The 19176-nt window shown below is 51.8% G+C and overlaps 1 protein-coding gene across 1 annotated transcript in view; it reads right to left on the reverse strand.

Moving 5' to 3' along the window:
- Positions 1–1689: 1689 nt before the first annotated feature.
- Positions 1690–19176, reverse strand: part of SPOCD1 (SPOC domain containing 1) — a 36864-nt gene continuing 19377 nt past the window's right edge. The window contains exons 4-16 of the mRNA XM_044390631.2: positions 12447–12488; positions 11479–11666; positions 11146–11177; positions 10417–10504; positions 9500–9659; positions 9267–9383; positions 7404–7529; positions 5236–5368; positions 4845–5013; positions 4420–4555; positions 3713–3802; positions 3241–3427; positions 1690–2354 (exon numbers count right to left, since the gene is read on the reverse strand). Of these exons, the coding sequence (XP_044246566.1) occupies positions 1690–2354; positions 3241–3427; positions 3713–3802; positions 4420–4555; positions 4845–5013; positions 5236–5368; positions 7404–7529; positions 9267–9383; positions 9500–9659; positions 10417–10504; positions 11146–11177; positions 11479–11666; positions 12447–12488 (2133 nt within the window). The remainder of the gene's footprint in view (positions 2355–3240; positions 3428–3712; positions 3803–4419; positions 4556–4844; positions 5014–5235; positions 5369–7403; positions 7530–9266; positions 9384–9499; positions 9660–10416; positions 10505–11145; positions 11178–11478; positions 11667–12446; positions 12489–19176) is intronic.

A 19176-nucleotide genomic window follows, 5' to 3' on the forward strand; every position in this document is an offset into this window, starting at 1 on the left:
GTCCCGGCCGAGAGCACAGAGCCTGTTCTTCCCTGAGTGCCCTGGGAAGCCAGCAAACGCTCTCCTGTCTCCCAGGGAGGAAGTCCTGGGCCTGGGGAGAAGGGGTGCGCAGCCGTCTTCCCCTTGACCTGCCCCAACTGCGTTAGGGAAACGACCCAAGTTGCCGACTCAGATCAAGCTGCAGGTTGCATAGTAATTTGTGTTATTTACATACCGAACGGAGGCTGTGACGCTCACCAGCCCCTCGGAGTCGGTAAAGTTACCGAAGGAGCCCCGCCCCCTCCCCCGCTTCACTTGTCCAGACCCCTCTCTGTGTCCCCCTCCTATCCCCGCAACACACCTCCCGGCCCCTCTTCCTGTTCCTCCGGCTAAAATTCCACACCTCTCCCCGCCCCCAGCGCGTCCTCCGGTCCTGCTCGCCCCGACCTCCATCCCTAGGCCGAGGGCCCCCTCTGCTGTCGGCCGCGGGTAGGGCAGCAGCGGAGTTCGTGGGGCAGAGAGGAGGGGCTCCCCCAAACAACAAACGCCCCATCCTTCCCAGTACAGCACGGTCCAGAGTGAGGCTGGTACATGTGCAGACTTCCAGAGGGATGGACGGAGTACACCCCTTTAGGACCGGGGACGGGGGTGAGGACGAGGGAGGGGTGCTGCCACAAGTTCTTTCCTCTAAGACAGGCCCTGTCTCTTCCCACTGGGTTAGCCAGCCAGGGGGCAGCTAGTTTCCAGGTGGGTCCACAGACTCAGTTCTCCTGAGGCCCACCCCACACTGAAATGCTTTACGATTGTAGCTGCTTTTAGGAGCTCACGCCAGGTCCCAAGCAAAGCAGCACCATCCAGCCCTAACACCAGCTTCCAACCCTACCCTGAATGCCCACTCCCTCCCAGACCAAGACCCTTGGCTTTCTCCTGTACCAGTCTCTGGGAGTTCGTAAGAGGTGCAGAGAAGAGTCGTCCTGTATGGATCTCCCAACTTACTCAACGGAGACCCACACATGGACATGCAGTCAGACATCCATACACACAGATGCACACACGTGCTCACAGGCACAAGCACACACAGACACTCACAGATGCACACAGACGCAGACACTTAGGGAATATGGTGGTACCCGACTAGCCAAACGAAAAAAATCTTGGTAACCGAAAAAAATTTTTTTTGGTAACTGAAAAATTTAAAAACCATTGCAACTTGCTCTCCTTTTTCTCCCTAACAATCTCTGGGTATCTGTGCCCCTGCAAAAGCCTCATTTCTGTCTCCCCCACTCTAGTCCTGCCCTCTCTCCCATTGCTTCTTCCTCCTAGTTCAGAATACTTGCAGAATGCTTCCAGAACCCACCATGGCAACAGCTGTGTCCTGGGATGCAGTGATGGTTCAGGATCTCAAGACAAGCAACTGGCAAGGCTGCCCCTCCATCCCCCACACTTCAGCTCTGCTACATCTGCGCATAGAAACTCACAGAAACACCTATCCTGACCCACACCTGGCCCGGCCCAGGGTCTCTCCTGATCAGCCAGCAGATGCAATCTCACCTTTGCCAAACTCTTTATTGAACCAAAGATCAACACCAAGCAGACCGCAGAAAAAGAAACTCAAACAGCTGACCCCCCCCCCCGCCCCTCTCTTTGGAACAGCTCAGGATTCAGTCCTGGGGAGGGAATCAATGCCTCTCTTCTGGTGGGTAATGAGGGTCAGGTCTCTCTGGGGAAGGTGCACTCAGAGCCAGCTCCATCAGTAGGACCCAAAGAGTCAGGAACCTGGCCAGGGGGCTCTGAAGCTGCAGGGGGCTGGCAAAGTAGGTCAAAAATTCCAGGGGCTGCAGGGGGCTGGGCAGGGGTTGGGGGAAAGAGCCCCTGGCCTGGGAATCTCAACGAGGCTTGGAGCTGGTGGCTCATGGACACCAGGGATTCCAGATGCTGGAGCAGGGCCTGGTGGGGGCAGGAGGCCCTGTGGAGGTGCTGGCTGGGGCCGGATGGTGCTGCTGAATAGGGATGGCCAGACTGGCACCAGCCTGGTTTGGGGGGCCACTGCCCTCGCCCAGGACTCTGCCAGGTCTCCGGCTCTCCCCACAGTCTCCCCCTGCCTCTGGGGGGCCTCTGCCAAGCACAGATTCCCCTTGCAGCCAGGCTGCTATCGCCCTGGCTCTGCTGCAGAGTGCCCCCTGGGGGAGGGGAGCACTTCGGGGCCAAGCTGGGACTCCTGTCTTCTGGCTGATAGCACCGCCTCTCCACTTTTCTGTTGAAGGAGACCATCTTTCGAACCTTCCCCCACAAAGGGCCAGACTCCGTTGTGTCTGGAAGCCCTGCCTTGGGAAGCAGCACAGCTAGAACCAGGCTTGAGTGAGCAGCTTCCAGACCTGGGGAAAGAGGGAGTGGAGAGACCAAAGGCTGGGTAGGAGAGAACGCACAGTCCCTAGAAGCTGCGTTGTGTCTGCAGAGGGCTACAGACGAGGCCCCAGGGAGAGCTTTCCAGCGGTGAGATGGGGGCCCATGAGATGCTGGGAACAGGAAGGAGGAGGGTGAGCCTGTCTTGGGCACGGGAACAGACTCACCTGACGGAGGGTAGGGCAATGGACGGTCTGACCTCAAGACTGTATGGCTGCAGAGTCTACCACACTGTCCCCAGGACAGGCAGCCCGGAAAGGCCAAGTGTTCTGCTTGGAAGTGGGTGCAGTCCAACCCTTGACCCCCTACCCCCACCCCAGGTGCCAGCCACATTCTGTGCACCAAGGCCAACCTCGGCCTAGGACCGCCGTGGTGAAAACATCCCTCCTTCCTGTCTTAGGTGATGCTTTCGATTGTCTGTGGGTCCTGCCCCTGTCCCGCTGTGTCTGCCTCCAATGTGGCCGTCCCATGAGATTCTAATCGGGATGCCTGGTTGAAGAGGCAGTCTGTGTGGTGGTCAGGAGCCCAGTCTCTGCAGCCGTGCTGTGAGGCCCGGCTCTGCTCCTGACTGGCCGTGTGACTCCAGACAAGTCACCGGCTTGCTCCCTACCTCAGTTTCCTCATCTGTGAAATGGGGTTATTCTGGGGACTCAGTGAGTGAATAGAAGTGAAGCTTTTAGGACACTGCCTGGCACCCAGTAAGCAACACAGAGCTATTATTGTCACCCCATGTGCCCGTCGCAGGAATACCCTGCTGAGCTGTGCCTGCCTCCGTGGACACCGGGGTGACTGTCCACAGCGCCCCCGCTGGTCACAGGGGAGGGGAGGCGGGGTCTGGTGGGGCATTGGGGCACTCACCAGGGCCTCCAAGAGGGCGCAGCCTGGGGGGCAGGGGCTGGAAGGCAGGCAGGGGCAGCAGCACCACGCGCACGTGCTCCACGGCCGCCAGGCCATGGCGTTGCTTATTGTTGAGGTAGGAATAGAGCAGGCGGCAGTTCTGGGTGTCCCGAGCCCCGTGTGGGCACAGTCTGACCACGCAGATGTCCTGCAGGTGCAGGAAGGAGGGTGGCTTTTGGAGCAGCCATCCTTTCCTCCTGGGAACACCCCTGCCCTCAGCTAAGCCTCTGACGACCCTGTGAGGACTTGTGTCCCCACTTCCCAGTGGAGGAAAGAGAGGGATTTGCTCAGGGTCACAGAGTGTCTACGGTCACGGTGGGAACTAGACCCAGACACCCTAAATCAGGCCTCTGCTCCAGAAGGGGAGAGGGAGGGAGCACAGGGCTGGGGTCCCCTGCTAGGAGGAGAGGGGTTGCCCAAGGATGGCAGTTACCTTGGCCTCGGCCGGGCAGGTGCTGGCCAGAAGTTCCCAGACAGTACTGGAGGGGATGCAGCCGGCTGAACGGATCACCTCAGGCAGGGCCTGGGGGCAGGTAGGATGGCCAGTCAGCCCTCTAGCTTCCCACCCACTTAGGGCACACTCAACACCGGCCACCGCGAAGCCACGGCCTTCAGTGACGAGGATGGACAGGCGGTATACCAGAACCCCCACGAAGGTCCGTGGCTGCCCAGGGAGTCCTGACTGCCCCCTGGAGGCCCACAGCCTCTCTGGGCTAGTCTCCTGCAGCAATTCAGAAGCCTCTTCCTCCCTCCTTGAACCTTCCATCCCCATCCAACAGTTCAGCTGATCAGTCCATCACTCAACAATCACTCCTAACACCCTCCCCCTGGGCCAAGGAGGCACCAGACTCCTCTCCCGGGGCCCTCTTGCATTAGGCCTTGGGTTACAGGAAGTCCTTGACCCCCGTACGTCTCCATAGGAGTGGGGCTGTCTCATTTGCCCGTGCCCAGCACAGGGCCAGCCACAGAGAGGGTGCCAATGCCTTGTTTGAGTATGAGGGAGTAAAAGAATGAATGAATGAATGAATGAATGAATGAATGAAAGAAAGAAAGAAAGAAAGCAAGCAAGCAAGCAAGCGGTGCGAGTAGCCAACAGCCAGCGTGTGAGGGAGACAACCCTGGCGAGCAGGGCCAGAGTACCATGAGGAGCCGACAGCTGTTTCCAGACACCAGCTGGGCCTTGGCCCTGAACCGCTTGATGGAGAACATGTCCAGAGCTCCCTCCCAGGGCGGCTGGCTGGGCAGGGCCTTTGTGGGCCCAGCAGGCATGTGGAGCCTAGAGAGAGGGACAGAGAGACAGAGCCAGACAGAACGGGTTATCAGGACATCCCTCAGCATCTCCCTACTTTTCAGAGAAAGTCCTGTGTTCCCAACGTGCGTGCTGGAACACTAGCCTGAGCGTGGCCTTATGAGGGGGGAACCAGGAGACAGTGACGATTGGTTCCATTGCACACATGAGGAAACTGAGACCCACAGAAGAGGCAGGATTTGCCCAAGGCCACAAAGAAAGAAGAGCCCATACCACATCTGCTGTCCCCCACGTGGCTGCCCCCATGGACCCTCACCCAGCCCCAGCCCCACACCTGTCCTGGAGCTGTGGGGGAGGCTTCTCCCCAGTTTGGGGCATCTCTGGAGAGGAGGTGAGGGTTGGGCTTGGAACTCTCTGGAAGACACCATCCTCTATCCTCCTAGTAGCTTTAAAGGAGCCTGGCAGCTCACACGGGGCCTTCCAGTCTACGAAGAGCAGAAGCAAAGGCTGGCGGGCAGGCAGTTAGAGGAAGCCAGCCTAGGGCTTTAGAGCCAGGCTCTGAACCGGGTTCTTTTCCAGGTGACCCGGGACACAGGTATGCCCACCCTGCCACCTTCTCCCCAGGCCATGAATCTGTTGCTGCTGAGCCCCCCGCTCAGCCCCAGCCTGCCCACCACCCCTGCACCCAGCCTGTGTCTCCCCCCAACCCATGCAGATGCGGCAGCTGGGGTCCAGGAAGTGGTGCTCGTGCTGCCCTGTGGTGTCCTCGTCCTGCTCGGTAGTGGCCTTCAACGTGGCAGACAGGGCCAGTGGGCTGCAGTCTATGGACACCATGGGACCCTAGGAGGCACAAGAGGACAGGGGTGGGCTGGCAAGGTGCCAGGGAAGTCAGCAGCTCTCCATCGGTAGGGAGCCTCGGGGATATGGTTTTATTTTTCCAAACAATACATTCTTTTATTACAGAGGTGCTGCAAACGTGTTAGAGAAAATATGGAAAATACAAAAAAAAGTGAAATTTACCAAAAAATCACCCCTGGCCCCAGCACTCAGAGACACTTGTTGGCCCTCTGGGGATCCTTGAAGCAGTTTTCCTACACACAGGGTGTGGGGGTCCTATGACTAAAATAGCTGGGATCAGGTATTCCACCTGTTTTCTCTCTCTCTCTTTTTTTTTTAAGATTTTATTTATTTGACAGAGAGAGAGCACAAGCAGGGGGAGCAGGCAGAGAGAGAGGGAGAAGCAGGCTCACGGAGCAGGGAGTCTGATGTGGGGCTTGATCCCAGGATGCTGGGATCATGACCTGAGCCACAGACTGACGCCTATCGACTGAGTCACCCAGGCCTCCCAGCCACCTGTATTCTCACTGCGTCCATGAATTACAGCAGAAGCATCTGCCGTGTGACACAGCGCCTGTACTGAGGGGAGGGGTGACCGTCGTGTAAGCCTCACTTCTCCTGCTGGGTGGTGGGGTCATTCCCAGGTTTCCACCATTACAAACAGTACTGAGGACATCCTTATGCAGGAAGTCTTCTCCTAAACTTTTAACTCTGTCCTTAGGACAAGTTCGCAGGCGCAGATGACAGAATCAGGGAGAATGAGCCTTTTTAAGCCTTGATGCTCACTGCCAAGTCAGCTTTCCCCTCACAATAGAAATAGCTCTAACCACAAAACAAACATGGCTTCAGGAAGATTTTAAAAGATTCGGAAACTCAACTCTGGCCTCATAAACCACGTCCACAGTAGCACCAAGGCACATGCTTCAAATCACAGCTCCCCCGGGACCAACTAAGTGACCCTGGGCACAGGGCTTCCGGTTCCTCTTCCAGGACACCGGGATCACCTACCTCCTCGGTCCCTGCGAGATCTGAACGAGGCACTGTGTGTCCAAGGTCACACAGCAGGCGCTCGATTAGGAGTAAAGATGTTGTTATGGTTATTCTGCCCTCTGCTACTGTGCCGCTCTCTTCCCAGTGGGGACTTCTCCCTGGGTCTTCTAGTTCCTCCCTCTATACTTACGCGCGATTTATTCAGGGAATACAGATCGGTTTTGGTTGGGGACTCCTTTCCACACAGGCAGTGGTTCTGGGGTGTGGCCTGGACATGGGTTCGGAGCCGCAGGGATTTTTGTCTCATGTTCACTGACATTAATCCAGCGCACGCGGCTCAAGGGGTTCACCCGCGCTGTCCGTCCCGGACAGAGCTGATCAGAGGGGGGTGAACATCTGACCCACGGAACACCGCAGCCAAGCCAGAGGAGCCTCCCGGGAGAGGCTGAAGTAAGCCAAGGGGGAGTTCTGATGGTCTGCGGGAGGCTGAGCCACCACGGCAGGCCACGAGCAAGGTGGAGGGGCGGCGGGGAGGAAGGAGCAGGGTGGACGTGAGGACGGAGGTCCCCAGCGATGAGAGGGGAGTGTAGCAACTGCCCTGGGCTGCGGGCGGTTCTGTGCCCCTAGCGCCCCTAAGTCCTGCCACCAAAGAGAGTAGGTCTCTGTTCCTCACATCCAAAATCAGTCGCTGACTCAAACAGTGTGGCCCTCCTGCTTCCCAGCCAGAGATCCGGTGGGAATGTCTGGGGCTGGGGAAAATCTCGGTGATAAGATTTATTCCCACTCCCATCCGGTGCCTTGGCATTAGGCCAGAAGGAGGGGACCTGCACCGAGAAGGTGAGGACAGGCCAGCGCCCGCGGCTCCGTCCCGCCCCACGTTCGCCTGGACCCCTGCGGCAGCAACCATCCCCTTGTCCACAGTGAAGACCTTGGGACCCACAGTGTTCAGCGACTTGCTCAAGGCCACCCAGCTGCCAAGGTGAGGAATGGGACCCTGGACACGAGCCCCCCCGCCCTGCCCCCAGTGCCAGGTCAGTCTGTCACTTACCACCAGATCCTCCAGGGTCAGCGTCTGGTCCACGTCCCGCAGGATCTCGACCTCACCCTTGTGGGTCAGTTTGAAGGCCGGGAGGCTACACGGTTCCTTCTGTTGCTGCTCAATGATCTCCAGGCCCTGGCGGGGCCAAGCAGCCCAAACTCAGCCGGGTCAGGGGGTCCCAGGCCACCACGAGCCCAAGTGTTCGCTTTCCTCCCCGGAGGCCCCTCTCCTGTGGTTCCCCTTCTGTGCCAACCCTTCCTCTTCCTTCACACTTCTGCTTCCACCATTCCTGCACCTAACACGCCCTCCCCCCTCAAGCCGACTGCTCCACAGGCCACTCATTCGCCCTCCAAATGCAAGCCCTGCCTCCTCCAGCAAGCCTTCTTTTTTTTAAGATTTTATTTATTTATTTGACAGAGAGAGAGACAGCCAGGGAGAGAGGGAACACAAGCAGGGGGAGTGGGAGAGGAAGAAGCAGGCTCCCAGCAGAGGAGCCTGATGTGGGGCTTGATCCCAGAACTCGGGGATCACGCCCTGAGCCGAAGGCAGACGCTTAACGACTGAGCCACCCAGGCGCCCCTCCAGCAAGCCTTCTTGAACTTCACCTTCTCCCACAAGTCAGTTCTGCCTCTGACTGTACCCCAGCCTCTGTCCTGGGAAGAATACAGTGTAGTCGAAAGAGGGCAGGCTCGGCAGTCAGCTGGGTCGTGACTAGAGACCCCCAAGGTAGTGTGGCCTTGGATAAGCACTTCGCTGCTCTGAGCCTCCATGTGTCTGTTTTCTAGGAATTAAATTAAGGGCATTAAATTAAACAGCAAATGTAGAATGCTTGGCTGGAGTCTGGCTCACAGTAAATGCTACCTGTCATTCTTATTGTTGGTCAACGTCATCCTATCTGAAATGTTTCCTGGGAGCCTGGAGGAGGTTCCATCCTCACTGGCAGGGCTGGACTCGGGGGTGTGGGCCCCTGCTGTTACACGGCGCACTGCCCTTCGCAGGGCCCCATGCTTCATGCTGTCGCCATCTTGAAATTCTTAATAGTTGTTGAGCAAAAAGCCACACATTTTTGTTTGGCACTGCCCCCCACAAGTTATGTGGCTGGTCTTGCTCCTGGTCCCCCACAGGTACCTGGGCAGAAGCTCAGCCTACAGTGGACAGAGTCACCTTGTGGATTCTAGGTGAATCGAATCTTCCAGTATCTTCCAGAACCGGGGCTGCAGGACCCCACCCCATCCCACTGGCCTACTCCGAGATCGGTCCCCTCTCCCTTGGGGGCCACCGGGCATTCCCAAAAGCTGGCTCAGGGCCCGCACCTTCCCTGTCCCTGAGCCGTCCCCAAGAAGGGAGAGACCCATGGACAGGGGGTACATGGGGACGTGATGGTGAAGCTCAAGGGCTCTGGGGTCCCTCCCCAGCCTGGGGCACCAGGAAGACACTTCTGGGGCTTCTGAGGCTGACATGAGAACGGGGGCACCTGAGGGGACCTAGCCCTATTAGTGGATGACAATCCTGGACTCCAGAGCCCAGACCATCATGCCTGGTACCCCCACCCCCAGCGCAGCTCTGCAGAAAAGCAAGTGGAAGATGATACCTCTCGGGGGTCACCTTTCTACCAAGCTCTCCATCCCAAGTCTCTTTCTTTTTTGCCTCTTTTCCATTTTTTGTGGAGAGTCTCTCTCTCTCTCTCTCTCTCTCTCTCCCTCCCTGTCTTCCTGCTCTTTCTTTCCATTTCCTCCTTTCTATCTCTGTCTTGTGCTCCCTGTATCTCACTGACCCCCCCGACTCTGCTCTGTCTCTCCTGCTGCACCCTCGGGCCCTCCTCTCCACGTGTCCCTCCCACGTCACCTATCCTGACTTGACCCAACAGCTCACCCTTTTTTCCTCCTGGTCCCGCCAGCGGGCCAGCTCTTGGGGGGCCAGCTGGGTGGAGCTCATCCGCACTAGGTCGTGGGGGGTGACGTCTCCCTGAATCACTTTGAGAAACAGGTCCTGCAGGGGCAGGCATAGGGGCTGCACCACACTGCTCCAGAAGCCCCCACCCCAACATCCTGCTGGGGCTTTGAGCCTCCGAGGGGGGGATCTGGGCCAACCAGTGCCCCGCTCACTGGATTCCGGGGGTCACGCAGGTTGAACAGCAGGCTGCGGTATTTGGTCTTGTAGCGACAGCTGGTGGCTTGTGTCAGGTCGAAGAGGGCTGTCTCAATGCCAGCAGCGATCCCCTCCACTGCCTGCTCACTCAGCACCAGGTCTGGATGCTCCTGGAGGCTGCGGGGGCAATGGTGGCACCACTGCGCTGAGCCCGTGAGGCCATCTAGGCCCTTGGCCAGACAGCGCAAGCACAGAGCAGGGGCTGGACCGACTGGTTTCTGTGCTGGGCATCTCCCAATGTGTACACTCATTCTCACCCCAGCTCTGTGAGGAAGCAGCAGTCTCACTCTCCTTTTACAGATGGGGTGAGCGAGGCTCAGAGAACACAAGGGGCTTGCCCAAGGCCATGTGATTAGTGGCAAATCTGACTGCTGAGCCCATGCTTTATCCTTGGCCAGTGGGACTGGGATGGAGGAAGCCTGGGGGGACAGGGAAGGCATCAGGCGGGCAGGGGACAGAGCCCTGGCCCTGAATGTAACACCGACTCTGCCATTGACTTGCTGTGTGGCCTTTGCCAAGTCCTACCCTCTCTGAGCCTCGGTCTCACCAATGTAAATGAGCGCTCTGGGCTCAGAGCTCACAGATGCTCCCAGCAGAGTCTCACTGTGTCTGAAAGCATTTGCTGTGGGTGACAACCACGAGGACATGAGCAGCAGCAGTGGCTTAATGGGAGAGCATGACCTTGAAGCCAGAGAGACCCAGGTGCAAATGTCAGCTCTCCACCAGCTCGCTGTGCAGGCAGATGACCTCACGGCTACAAAATGGGGTTAGTCATACATTCAGAAGCCCTGAGGACATGGCAACATGGGCCTGGGAGGTGAGGACAGCTCTCAGGATGTCACAGATGTCAAGGAAGTAGGGAGCGAGGTCTTACCGACTCCACAGTACCTCCTGCATGGCATGGACCACAGTACCCCGTACCCCGATATCCAGGGATAGCTTCTGCTGGTGCTGAAGCTGAGCTGTAGGGAGAGAGAGAGAGAAAGTCACAAACTCCCACGGGATGCTGACGAGCAAGGGGCGGGGGTGACTTAATGCTGGGGGGTTTAGGCAGGCAAGGGGGGGGTATCCCAACCTCAGGGATCCGAGACATCTAGGATCCAGTCCCAGGCAGCCAGCAGCCCCCATCCCTCTGGGGAAGGACTGAGGCTGGTGGGAGTGATGTATCAGAGGTGAGAGAGAAGAGTCCCAGAGGGGCTGGGGTCAGAAGTTGGGCATGAGGCCCCCACTAGTCCCCAGCAGTCCCTGGAAGACAAGCAGCTGCGGGGGGGCCCTCCCCTCCCTGACCCCTCCCCCATCTTGTTCACCAGGCTCCTCCTCTTCAGCCTCCAATGGGCCGCCCTGTGGGGAAGGGGAGAGGAACTGAGGCCACGACCCTGGGAGGAGCCTCCTGGTCCCAGGGAGCACCACTCCCCCCACCACCTCCCCACCTTCTCCCTGACCCATGCTCCAGCCCACGGCGCTGCGGGAGAGGCACTCACCCCGGGACACGCAGCACAGGACTCACGAACAGGAGCCCCCTCCTGCAAGAGAAAGAGGATATGGGGGGGGGGTCGCTAAGGGGACAGGAAGGACTCCTCAGACGGCAGAAGAAGTCAGAGGCCACCAGGGGCCCATGCTGTCCCTCCTGAGGACCTTAGGATGGCAGGACATGCTGGTCAGCCAGGAACAAAGGTCGGCGACTGCTCCCTCTCCAAAGGCACGGGAGGCTCAGCCCCTCCCTCGCTTCAGTCAAGCTCCCGAATTCAGGAGAGCTGGACAAAGAGCACACAGACCCCACTAGGCAGACAAGTGGGGGGTCTAACCCCGTCTCTGGCTATTACGTTCTGTGGGACCATGAGCAAGTCACAGCTGTGTGGTGGCAGTGACGTCTCTGTGCAGCAGGTGTGAAAGCGTCTCCCTGCAGGGATGATGTAACACCGCCTATGTAAAGAACGTGTTCTGTACCTGGCACCCCGCGGGGCCTTGGGCCGTGGGCCTTTCCTTCCTTCTGGGCCTCTGGACTGGCGATGCTAAGCTGACCTCCATCATGTCCTCTAGAACCTCCAAGTTCGGAGGCTGCGGCTCCCCTGCCCGGCCGCCGCGGACGGCCCCCAGGAGGTGGAGCACTGCCCCGGAACCAAGCTGCAGGGGAAGGAAAGCACTTCAGAGCCGAGCCACGAAGGCCCCTCGGAGCGCTCGCTTCATCTGCACTCATTTAATGTCTCTCTCCCCTACTGCGCCGTAAGCAACATGAGGACAGAGCATGGGTGTCTTGGTCCCACTATAGTCCCAATGCCTAGAACAGGCCTGACACAAAGTAGCATTCGAGAAATGTTTGCGGACTGCATGGCCTCTGTGCCAGGAGAGGAGCCGGTCTTCATTCGCATCCTCTCATCTTTCCCTCTCACCCCCAGCCCTTTAAAAGCATTTCAAGGTGCAGAGTGGTCTCTTGGTCTATGAGCTATAGAATCGATCCTGCTCCCCTTTTTGCTCTGGCTGCCGGGAAGCTCGGCATTAACTTGGAGTCCAACAGTTGTACCTTTCCAGGATGGGCAGAAGGTGAGAGGTTGTCATACCGAGATTTCCCTTTCTCTTTCTCCTTTTCTCTTACTTTAGGCTTTTATCCCATTTCAAGTATGTTTTGATACTTTTAATCTATTGCAAACCACGGGAAACTACTGTGAAAGGAGATGAGTCTGAAATCTAATCTTTGGATGAATTCTCACGAATGGTCAGGTTCCAAAGTTCAGGGAAAACTGGAAGTCTGAGGTCCAGCATCACAGGGAGTGGGGAACACTACGGGGCTCAGGAGGAGAGCAGGCCAGGGGGGCTGGGACTGCCTCTGCTGGGGAGAACCCCTCCCATCCCGCCAGACCTGAGGAGAGGGAGGAAGAAGAGCAGTAAGAAAAAATGAAAACCTACGTAACATACGTGCTTCACCCCATGGGGCATTTTCATTTCGTCCTGGGAGAGAAAGGATGCAGAAATTAGGATTCAGAGGACCAGTGACCCCATTGTAGAGAGTTCCCAAGAATTCTTGACACTCACACAAAAGTGAAAGGTGTTCAGTGTTCACAGGGTTGGCAAAAAAATCCACAAAAAACAAATGCGTACCCTCCAATGTCCATCAGAGGGGGAATGGTTAATAAACCGTGACATATACTGTGGATTCTAACAGACCACTAGAGTGAGTCATGATAAAAAACGATCACTCATCGGAGGCTTACAAAACAGCTGCCCTGCAGGAAACACACCACACGTGACCTTATTTCGGTCTCAGATCAGCACCATGAGCTACGTACTATTTCTACCCCCATTTTACAGATGAGGAAAACTGAGGGTCAGAGAGGATCTGAAAAGTCCCACAGCTATGAAGCCGCAGAGCCAGGATTAGAGCCTACTGCTATCTGACTCCAGCCCAGGCACTAAACTGCAGGCTATCTGAACACCAGTGACAGATGTGGTAAGATTCACAGCAAGATGTCAAGGCATATTATTTGGAGGGAAAAAAAATAGGTTACAGAGCAGTATCTGTTGCATAAGCCCATTTATGTAAATACATATTTATAGACGCATAATGAAGGTTATCTCCGGGGAATGAAATTCCAGAGGGACTTTCCGTTTCTGCTTGTAGACACTTGGGTATTTATGTTACTCAAAATGAGCATGTATTTCTTTTATAATCAGAAACATATTTTTTAAATTAAAAAACAAGTTGAGAACAATGTGTGTAGGGCGCTACCATTTGCGTTAAAAGAGAAAGAATTTTTAAATTTATGTTTGCCTGAATCTGCATAAAATATCTCTGGAAGTAGCCACAAACCTAAAAACAGAGGCTGCCAGGAGGAAAGGGACAGGGAGCTGGAAAAGAGGCTTTTCACTTTTTTTGCTTTTCACTTTTTTTTTTAAACCATGGGGATGAATCAGCCTTTCAAAAAAGTAAATTGAGGAAAAGGGGTGGGGAGAGAAAACGGGACAGCTGGGAAGGAAAGCAGGAAAGATAGTAAGAATGGCCCTCCGTGGCTTCGAACTTTCTGACAGGCCTGTGTCGGGGGCGTGTACGTCAGTGTTATGTACAGACAAAACAACGGGCAGCCAAATCTGACCAGCAAGCCTTCAGATGCTGGATTTATCAGACCAGAACACAAAATATGTGTACTATGTGCAACAAACCAAAGGAAGGAGTCGAACATATGAGTGAAGGGCAAAGCAATATTAAACAATCACCAAGCAGATCCGGTTGGGAACCAAACACAACTTCTGGAAATAAAAATATGATAATCATGAAAATGTCAGACTCCATATCTAGGTTTGATAGCCTCGTAGACACAGCTGAGGGAGCTGGAGAACTAGAAGACATTTTAAATGATCCGGAGTATTCACAACACAGGCTGTGAAACACCGTGAACCAGACAGAAGGACTGGGTGAAAAGGACTAACTAATCTGACTGAAGTTCCAGAAAAAGAGAGGAGACAGAGCCGGACAGAGGCAGTATTTGAAGATATGTGGCTAAGACTTTTCCTGAATTGGGGCGCCTGGGTGGCACAGTCGTTAAGCGTCTGCCTTCGGCTCAGGGCGTGATCCCGGCGTTCTGGGATCGAGCCCCACATCAGGCTCCTCCGCTAGGAGCCTGCTTCTTCCTCTCCCGCTCCCCCTGCTTGTGTTCCCTCTCTTGCTGGCTGTCTCTATCTCTGTCAAATAAATAAATAAATAAATCTTTAAAAAAAAAAAAAAAGACTTTTCCTGAATTGATAAAAGACAACACAGATTCAAAAAGCTCAGTGAATCTGAAACCGGATAAGTAAATCCACACCTTGGCACGACACAGTGAAACCGCCCAACACCAGTGAGGAGGAGATCCTAAGAGCATAAAGAGAACAAATGACAGCTAACACTTTAATAGCACTGAAAATGTGCCACCACTCCTGTGAACGTTTCCCATTAGCTCACTGAATCCTCACCAAAACCCTAGAAGCTAGATACCGCTACTAGTATTGTCCCCGTTTTACAGAAGAGGAAACTGAGGCACACAGAGGCACACAGAAGTTACTAGCTTGCCCAGCGTCTCCCAGCTGCCAGACCAAAGAGCTGGGGTTTAAAGCCAGGCAGTCTGATCTAGAGGCCACACCTTAAACCCTGTGCTATAAATGCCTCCCACCAAGACCTTTTCAGCTACAAAGGAATGGCAATTAGACCAACCGCGAACTTCTCAATAGTCACAACGGAAGGCAACACAGACTAGAATGATATTTTCAAAGTGCTGCAAGCAAATAACTATCAACTGGGGACCCATACAAAATATTTTTTGAGAATGAGGATCCAACAATGGTATCCTAGAGAAAACTAAGAAAATTGTTATCCTTGATAATTTTGTTTTCTCAAGTAGTGAAATGTTTTTTTAATTCATTTATTCGAGTGAGAGAGAGCACGGAGGGGGGAAGGGGCAGAGGGAGAAGGACAAGCAGACTCCCCGCGGAGCACGGAGCCTGACGCGGGGCTCAATCCAGGCGACCCTGGGATCGCGACCTGAGCCCAAGACAGACACTTAACTGACGGAGCCACCCAGGCGCCCACAAGAAACAAAATGTTAAAGGATGAGCTTGAGGCAGAAGAAAGGAAATAATACCTGAGAGAAAAGCTGAGATGCAAAGAGGAATTTTGAGCGAAGACAATAACAAATATGTTGTTAAATCTAAATGAACATGGAGCATATGAAACCGTACCAGTGTGTAACCGGGGATTAAAGAAAAAAGGACCAATCTACTGGATAATAGCACATATATTGTGAAGGTGCATTTAAAGCAATTAAATGTAATTAACTGCATTTAATTAGAGCATTCCAGGATCCTTATATCATTTCAGGGGCAGATAACAGTGGTAACAGCCTCTGAACTTTGACGAGTTAGGTATTCATTTTAAAATTTCCAAAATGGGGGGCTGGGAGCCTGCTTCTTCCTCTCCCACTCCCCCTGCTTGTGTTCCCTCTCTCGCTGGCTGTCTCTCTCTGTCAAATAAGTATATAAAATCTTAAAAAAAAAATAAAATAAAATTTCCAAAATCGTCACCAAAAGAACATAAACAGGGCATAGAAAATTCCAAATTACGAGAGGGATAAAAAGGAATAAGAAAAAATAATCAGGGCACCTGGGTGGCTCAGTCAGTTAAGCATCTGCCTTAAGCTCAGGTTATGATCCCAGGGTCCTGGGATGGAGTTCTGCATCAGACTCCCTGCTCAGCAGGGAGTCTGCTTCTCCCTCTTCCCTTCCTCCCATTCATTCTCTCAATCTCTCTCTCTCTCTCTCTCTCTCTCTCAAATAAATAAATAAATAAATATCTTTAAAAAAAGAAAAAAGAATCAATCTAAAGGGAGGCAATAAAGGGGGGGAGTATGGAAAAGGCAAGATATATATATGCAAAGCACAAAATGAGACAGTAGGAATAGATTCAAATAAATGAGTAGCTACAACAAATGAAAATGAACTAATCCTTGAGATAAATACAAAAAAATAAGACCTTTAAAAAAAGAAGATCTAATTGAAGGATATTTATAAGACCCACTTCTAAAATACAAAAATGTGAAAAAGCGTGAGAAAAAAATAGAATCATATGTGAACAGGCAAATTCCAAGCACAATAAAGCTTTGTAGCTATATTAATATCTGACAAAACAGACCTCAAGGAAAAAAATAACTAGGGGCAAAGAGCTCACTACATAAAGACAAGGAGTTTCACCAGGAAGCTATCACAACTCTAAATATATAAGCATCTAATAACATAATCTCAAGAAATATAAAGCAAAAAGTGACAAAACGGCAAGAAAAAAGACAAATCCACCATTATAGCAAGAAATGTTAACGTATCTCCCTAACTATTGATCAATCTGGCTGACAAGATAGTAAAGATTAAAAAAAGATTTGATAAAAACTATTCATTTTTCTTAATTTTTAAAGATTTTATTTATTTATTTGACAGAGAGAGAGAGAGACAGCACAAGCAGGGGGAGAGGCAAAGGGAGAGGGAGAAGCAGACTCCCCACTGAGTGGGGAGCCCAACACGGGGCTCAATCCCAGGACCCTGGGATCATGACCTGAGCCGAAGGCAGATGTTTAGCTGACCAAGCCACACAGGTGCCCCTGATAAAAACAGTTTAAAAACGTCATCTGTGTACATACATAGAACACTTTTCCTAACAAGTAGAAAATACATATATTTTTTTAAGAATACATGTGACAGATACAAATTAAGCACAGCCCAGACCATAAAGCAAATCTCAACAAATTTCAAAAGATTAGTACTTTTGACACCAGCACTGCCCAATAGAAGTATAAACATGAGCCAAGTGAGTACTTTCAAGTTTTCTGGTAGGCACACACAAAAAAAGTAAAAAGAAACAAGTTAAATTAATTTTCAGGACACCTGGGTGGCTCAGTCCAACTCTTGATTTCAGCTGGGGTCATGATCTCAGGGTCGTGAGGTCAAGCCCTTCGTCCGGCTCCCCCCTGGGTGTGGAGCCTGCTTAAGATTCTCTCTCTCCCTCTTCTTCTGCCCCTCCCCCTTCAAAAACATTGATTTTATATTGTACTTAATTCAACATATGCAAAATATTACAATTTCAATATGTAATCAAAATAAAAATTTATTAGATTTTTACATTTTTTTGGTACTAAGTCTTTGAATTCAATATGTACTTTCCACTTACTCAGTTTTGACCAGCCAGATTTCAAATACTCAATAGACACAAGGCGCTGGTGGCTGCCATAACTCAGATCAAAACTGCATTCTCACACCACTCTGATTAAGTTAGAAAGCAATAACAGAGGGGCGCCTGGGTGGCACAGTGGTTAAGCGTCTGCCTTCGGCTCAGGGTGTGATCCCAGCATTATGGGATCGAGCCCCACATCAGGTTCCTCCGCTATGAGCCTGCTTCTTCCTCTCCCACTCCCCCTGCTTGTGTTCCCTCTCTCGCTGGCTGTCTCTATCTCTGTCGAATAAATAAATAAAATCTTAAAAAAAAAAAAGAAAGCAATAACAGAAAGAGAGAAAAAAGAAAGAGGCCCAGAGGAATGGGAATTAAGAAAAAAACTTCTGAATAACACATAAGTCAAAGACAGACTGTAATACATATTATGAAATATTAGTAATTGAACGATAATAAGAAAGACTATGCATTAGAGTCTCTGCATGCAGCTAAGGTGATAATTACCGGTTCCTTTATAGCTTCAAACGACTTTATTAGAAAGGGGAAAAAAAAGACAGAAAATTAATTAGCTCAACATAATTCTTAAGATTTTTTAAAATAAGAAAATAAATTGAAAGAAAGATGACACTGAAAACAAGCATAGGATGGAAAGGATCAACAAAACCAAAAAACAGTTCTTTGAACAGACTCAAAACACAGACAATTCTCCGGCAAGATTAAGGAAAAGAAGGATGACACAACTAGACCATATCTGGAATGAGTAATCATGAATGCACCAATATTAAAAAGATGCTATCATGAGATACTTTACGCCAACTTGCCAATAAATTTGAAAACTCAGATTAAATGGATACATTTCTAGAAAAATATAACTCACTAAAATTGACTCAAAGAAAAAAACTGAATAAACCTATAACTATAGAATGAATTAAATCAGTAGGGAAGGGGACATCTTCCCTAAAGAAAACACCAGTCCAGCCTCTTCGTTACCAGTGACTCTACCAAAATGTTCAAAGAACAAATAATTCCAATTTTATACGAAGTCTCACAGCGAGCAGAAAAGGAGAAAACACTCTGCAATTCATTCTATGAGGCAAAACCTAGACACCAAAACCTATAAGGCAGAGGAAAATAAATCATTTCAGGCCAATTAAGTCATCAATAGGATTATAAAAATTCCAAACCAAATGGAAATGAATTCAGAAAATATAAAAAAGAGATAACATGATCAAGTTGGGTTTATTCCAAAGGGGCGTCTGGGTGGCACAGCGGTTGGGCGTCTGCCTTCGGCTTGGGGCGTGATCCCGGCGTTGTGGGATCGAGCCCCACATCAGGCTCCTCCACTGTGAGCCTGCTTCTTCCTCTCCCACTCCCCCTGCTTGTGTTCCCTCTCTCGCTGGCTGTCTCTATCTCTGTCAAATAAATAAAATCTTAAAAAAAAAAAGTTGGGTTTATTCCAGAAATGCAAGAGTGAGTTAACCTGAAAAAACCCAACTCATTAAATTTACTTACAATAGTGAATTAGAGAAGAAAAATCATATTATCTCAAAAAACACAGAAGTCATATTTGGTCAAATGTACTGTCCATTCAGAATAATTCACAAACCAGCAATAGAAGGGAGCTTCCTTAACCTGATAAAAGGCACGTATATAAAAATACAGCAAATAGGGGAGCCTGGGTGGCTCAGTTGGTTAAGCGTCTAACTTCGGCTCAGGTCATGATCTTGGGGTCCTGGGATCGAGCCCCACATTGGGCTTCTTATTCAGTGGGGAGTCTGCTTCTCCCTCTCCCTTTGCCCCTTCCCCCACTCATGCACAGGTCTACTCTCTCTGTCAAATAAATAAATAAAAATCTTAAAACAAAACAAAACATAGCACACATACTCTGGTGAAATGATGACCACGTTCCCTGTAAAGTCCAGAATAACACATGGTCTCCGTTATCATCACTTC

The sequence above is a fragment of the Ursus arctos genome, unplaced genomic scaffold (genome assembly GCF_023065955.2).
Source record: "Ursus arctos isolate Adak ecotype North America unplaced genomic scaffold, UrsArc2.0 scaffold_32, whole genome shotgun sequence".
Lineage (NCBI taxonomy): Eukaryota > Metazoa > Chordata > Mammalia > Carnivora > Ursidae > Ursus > Ursus arctos.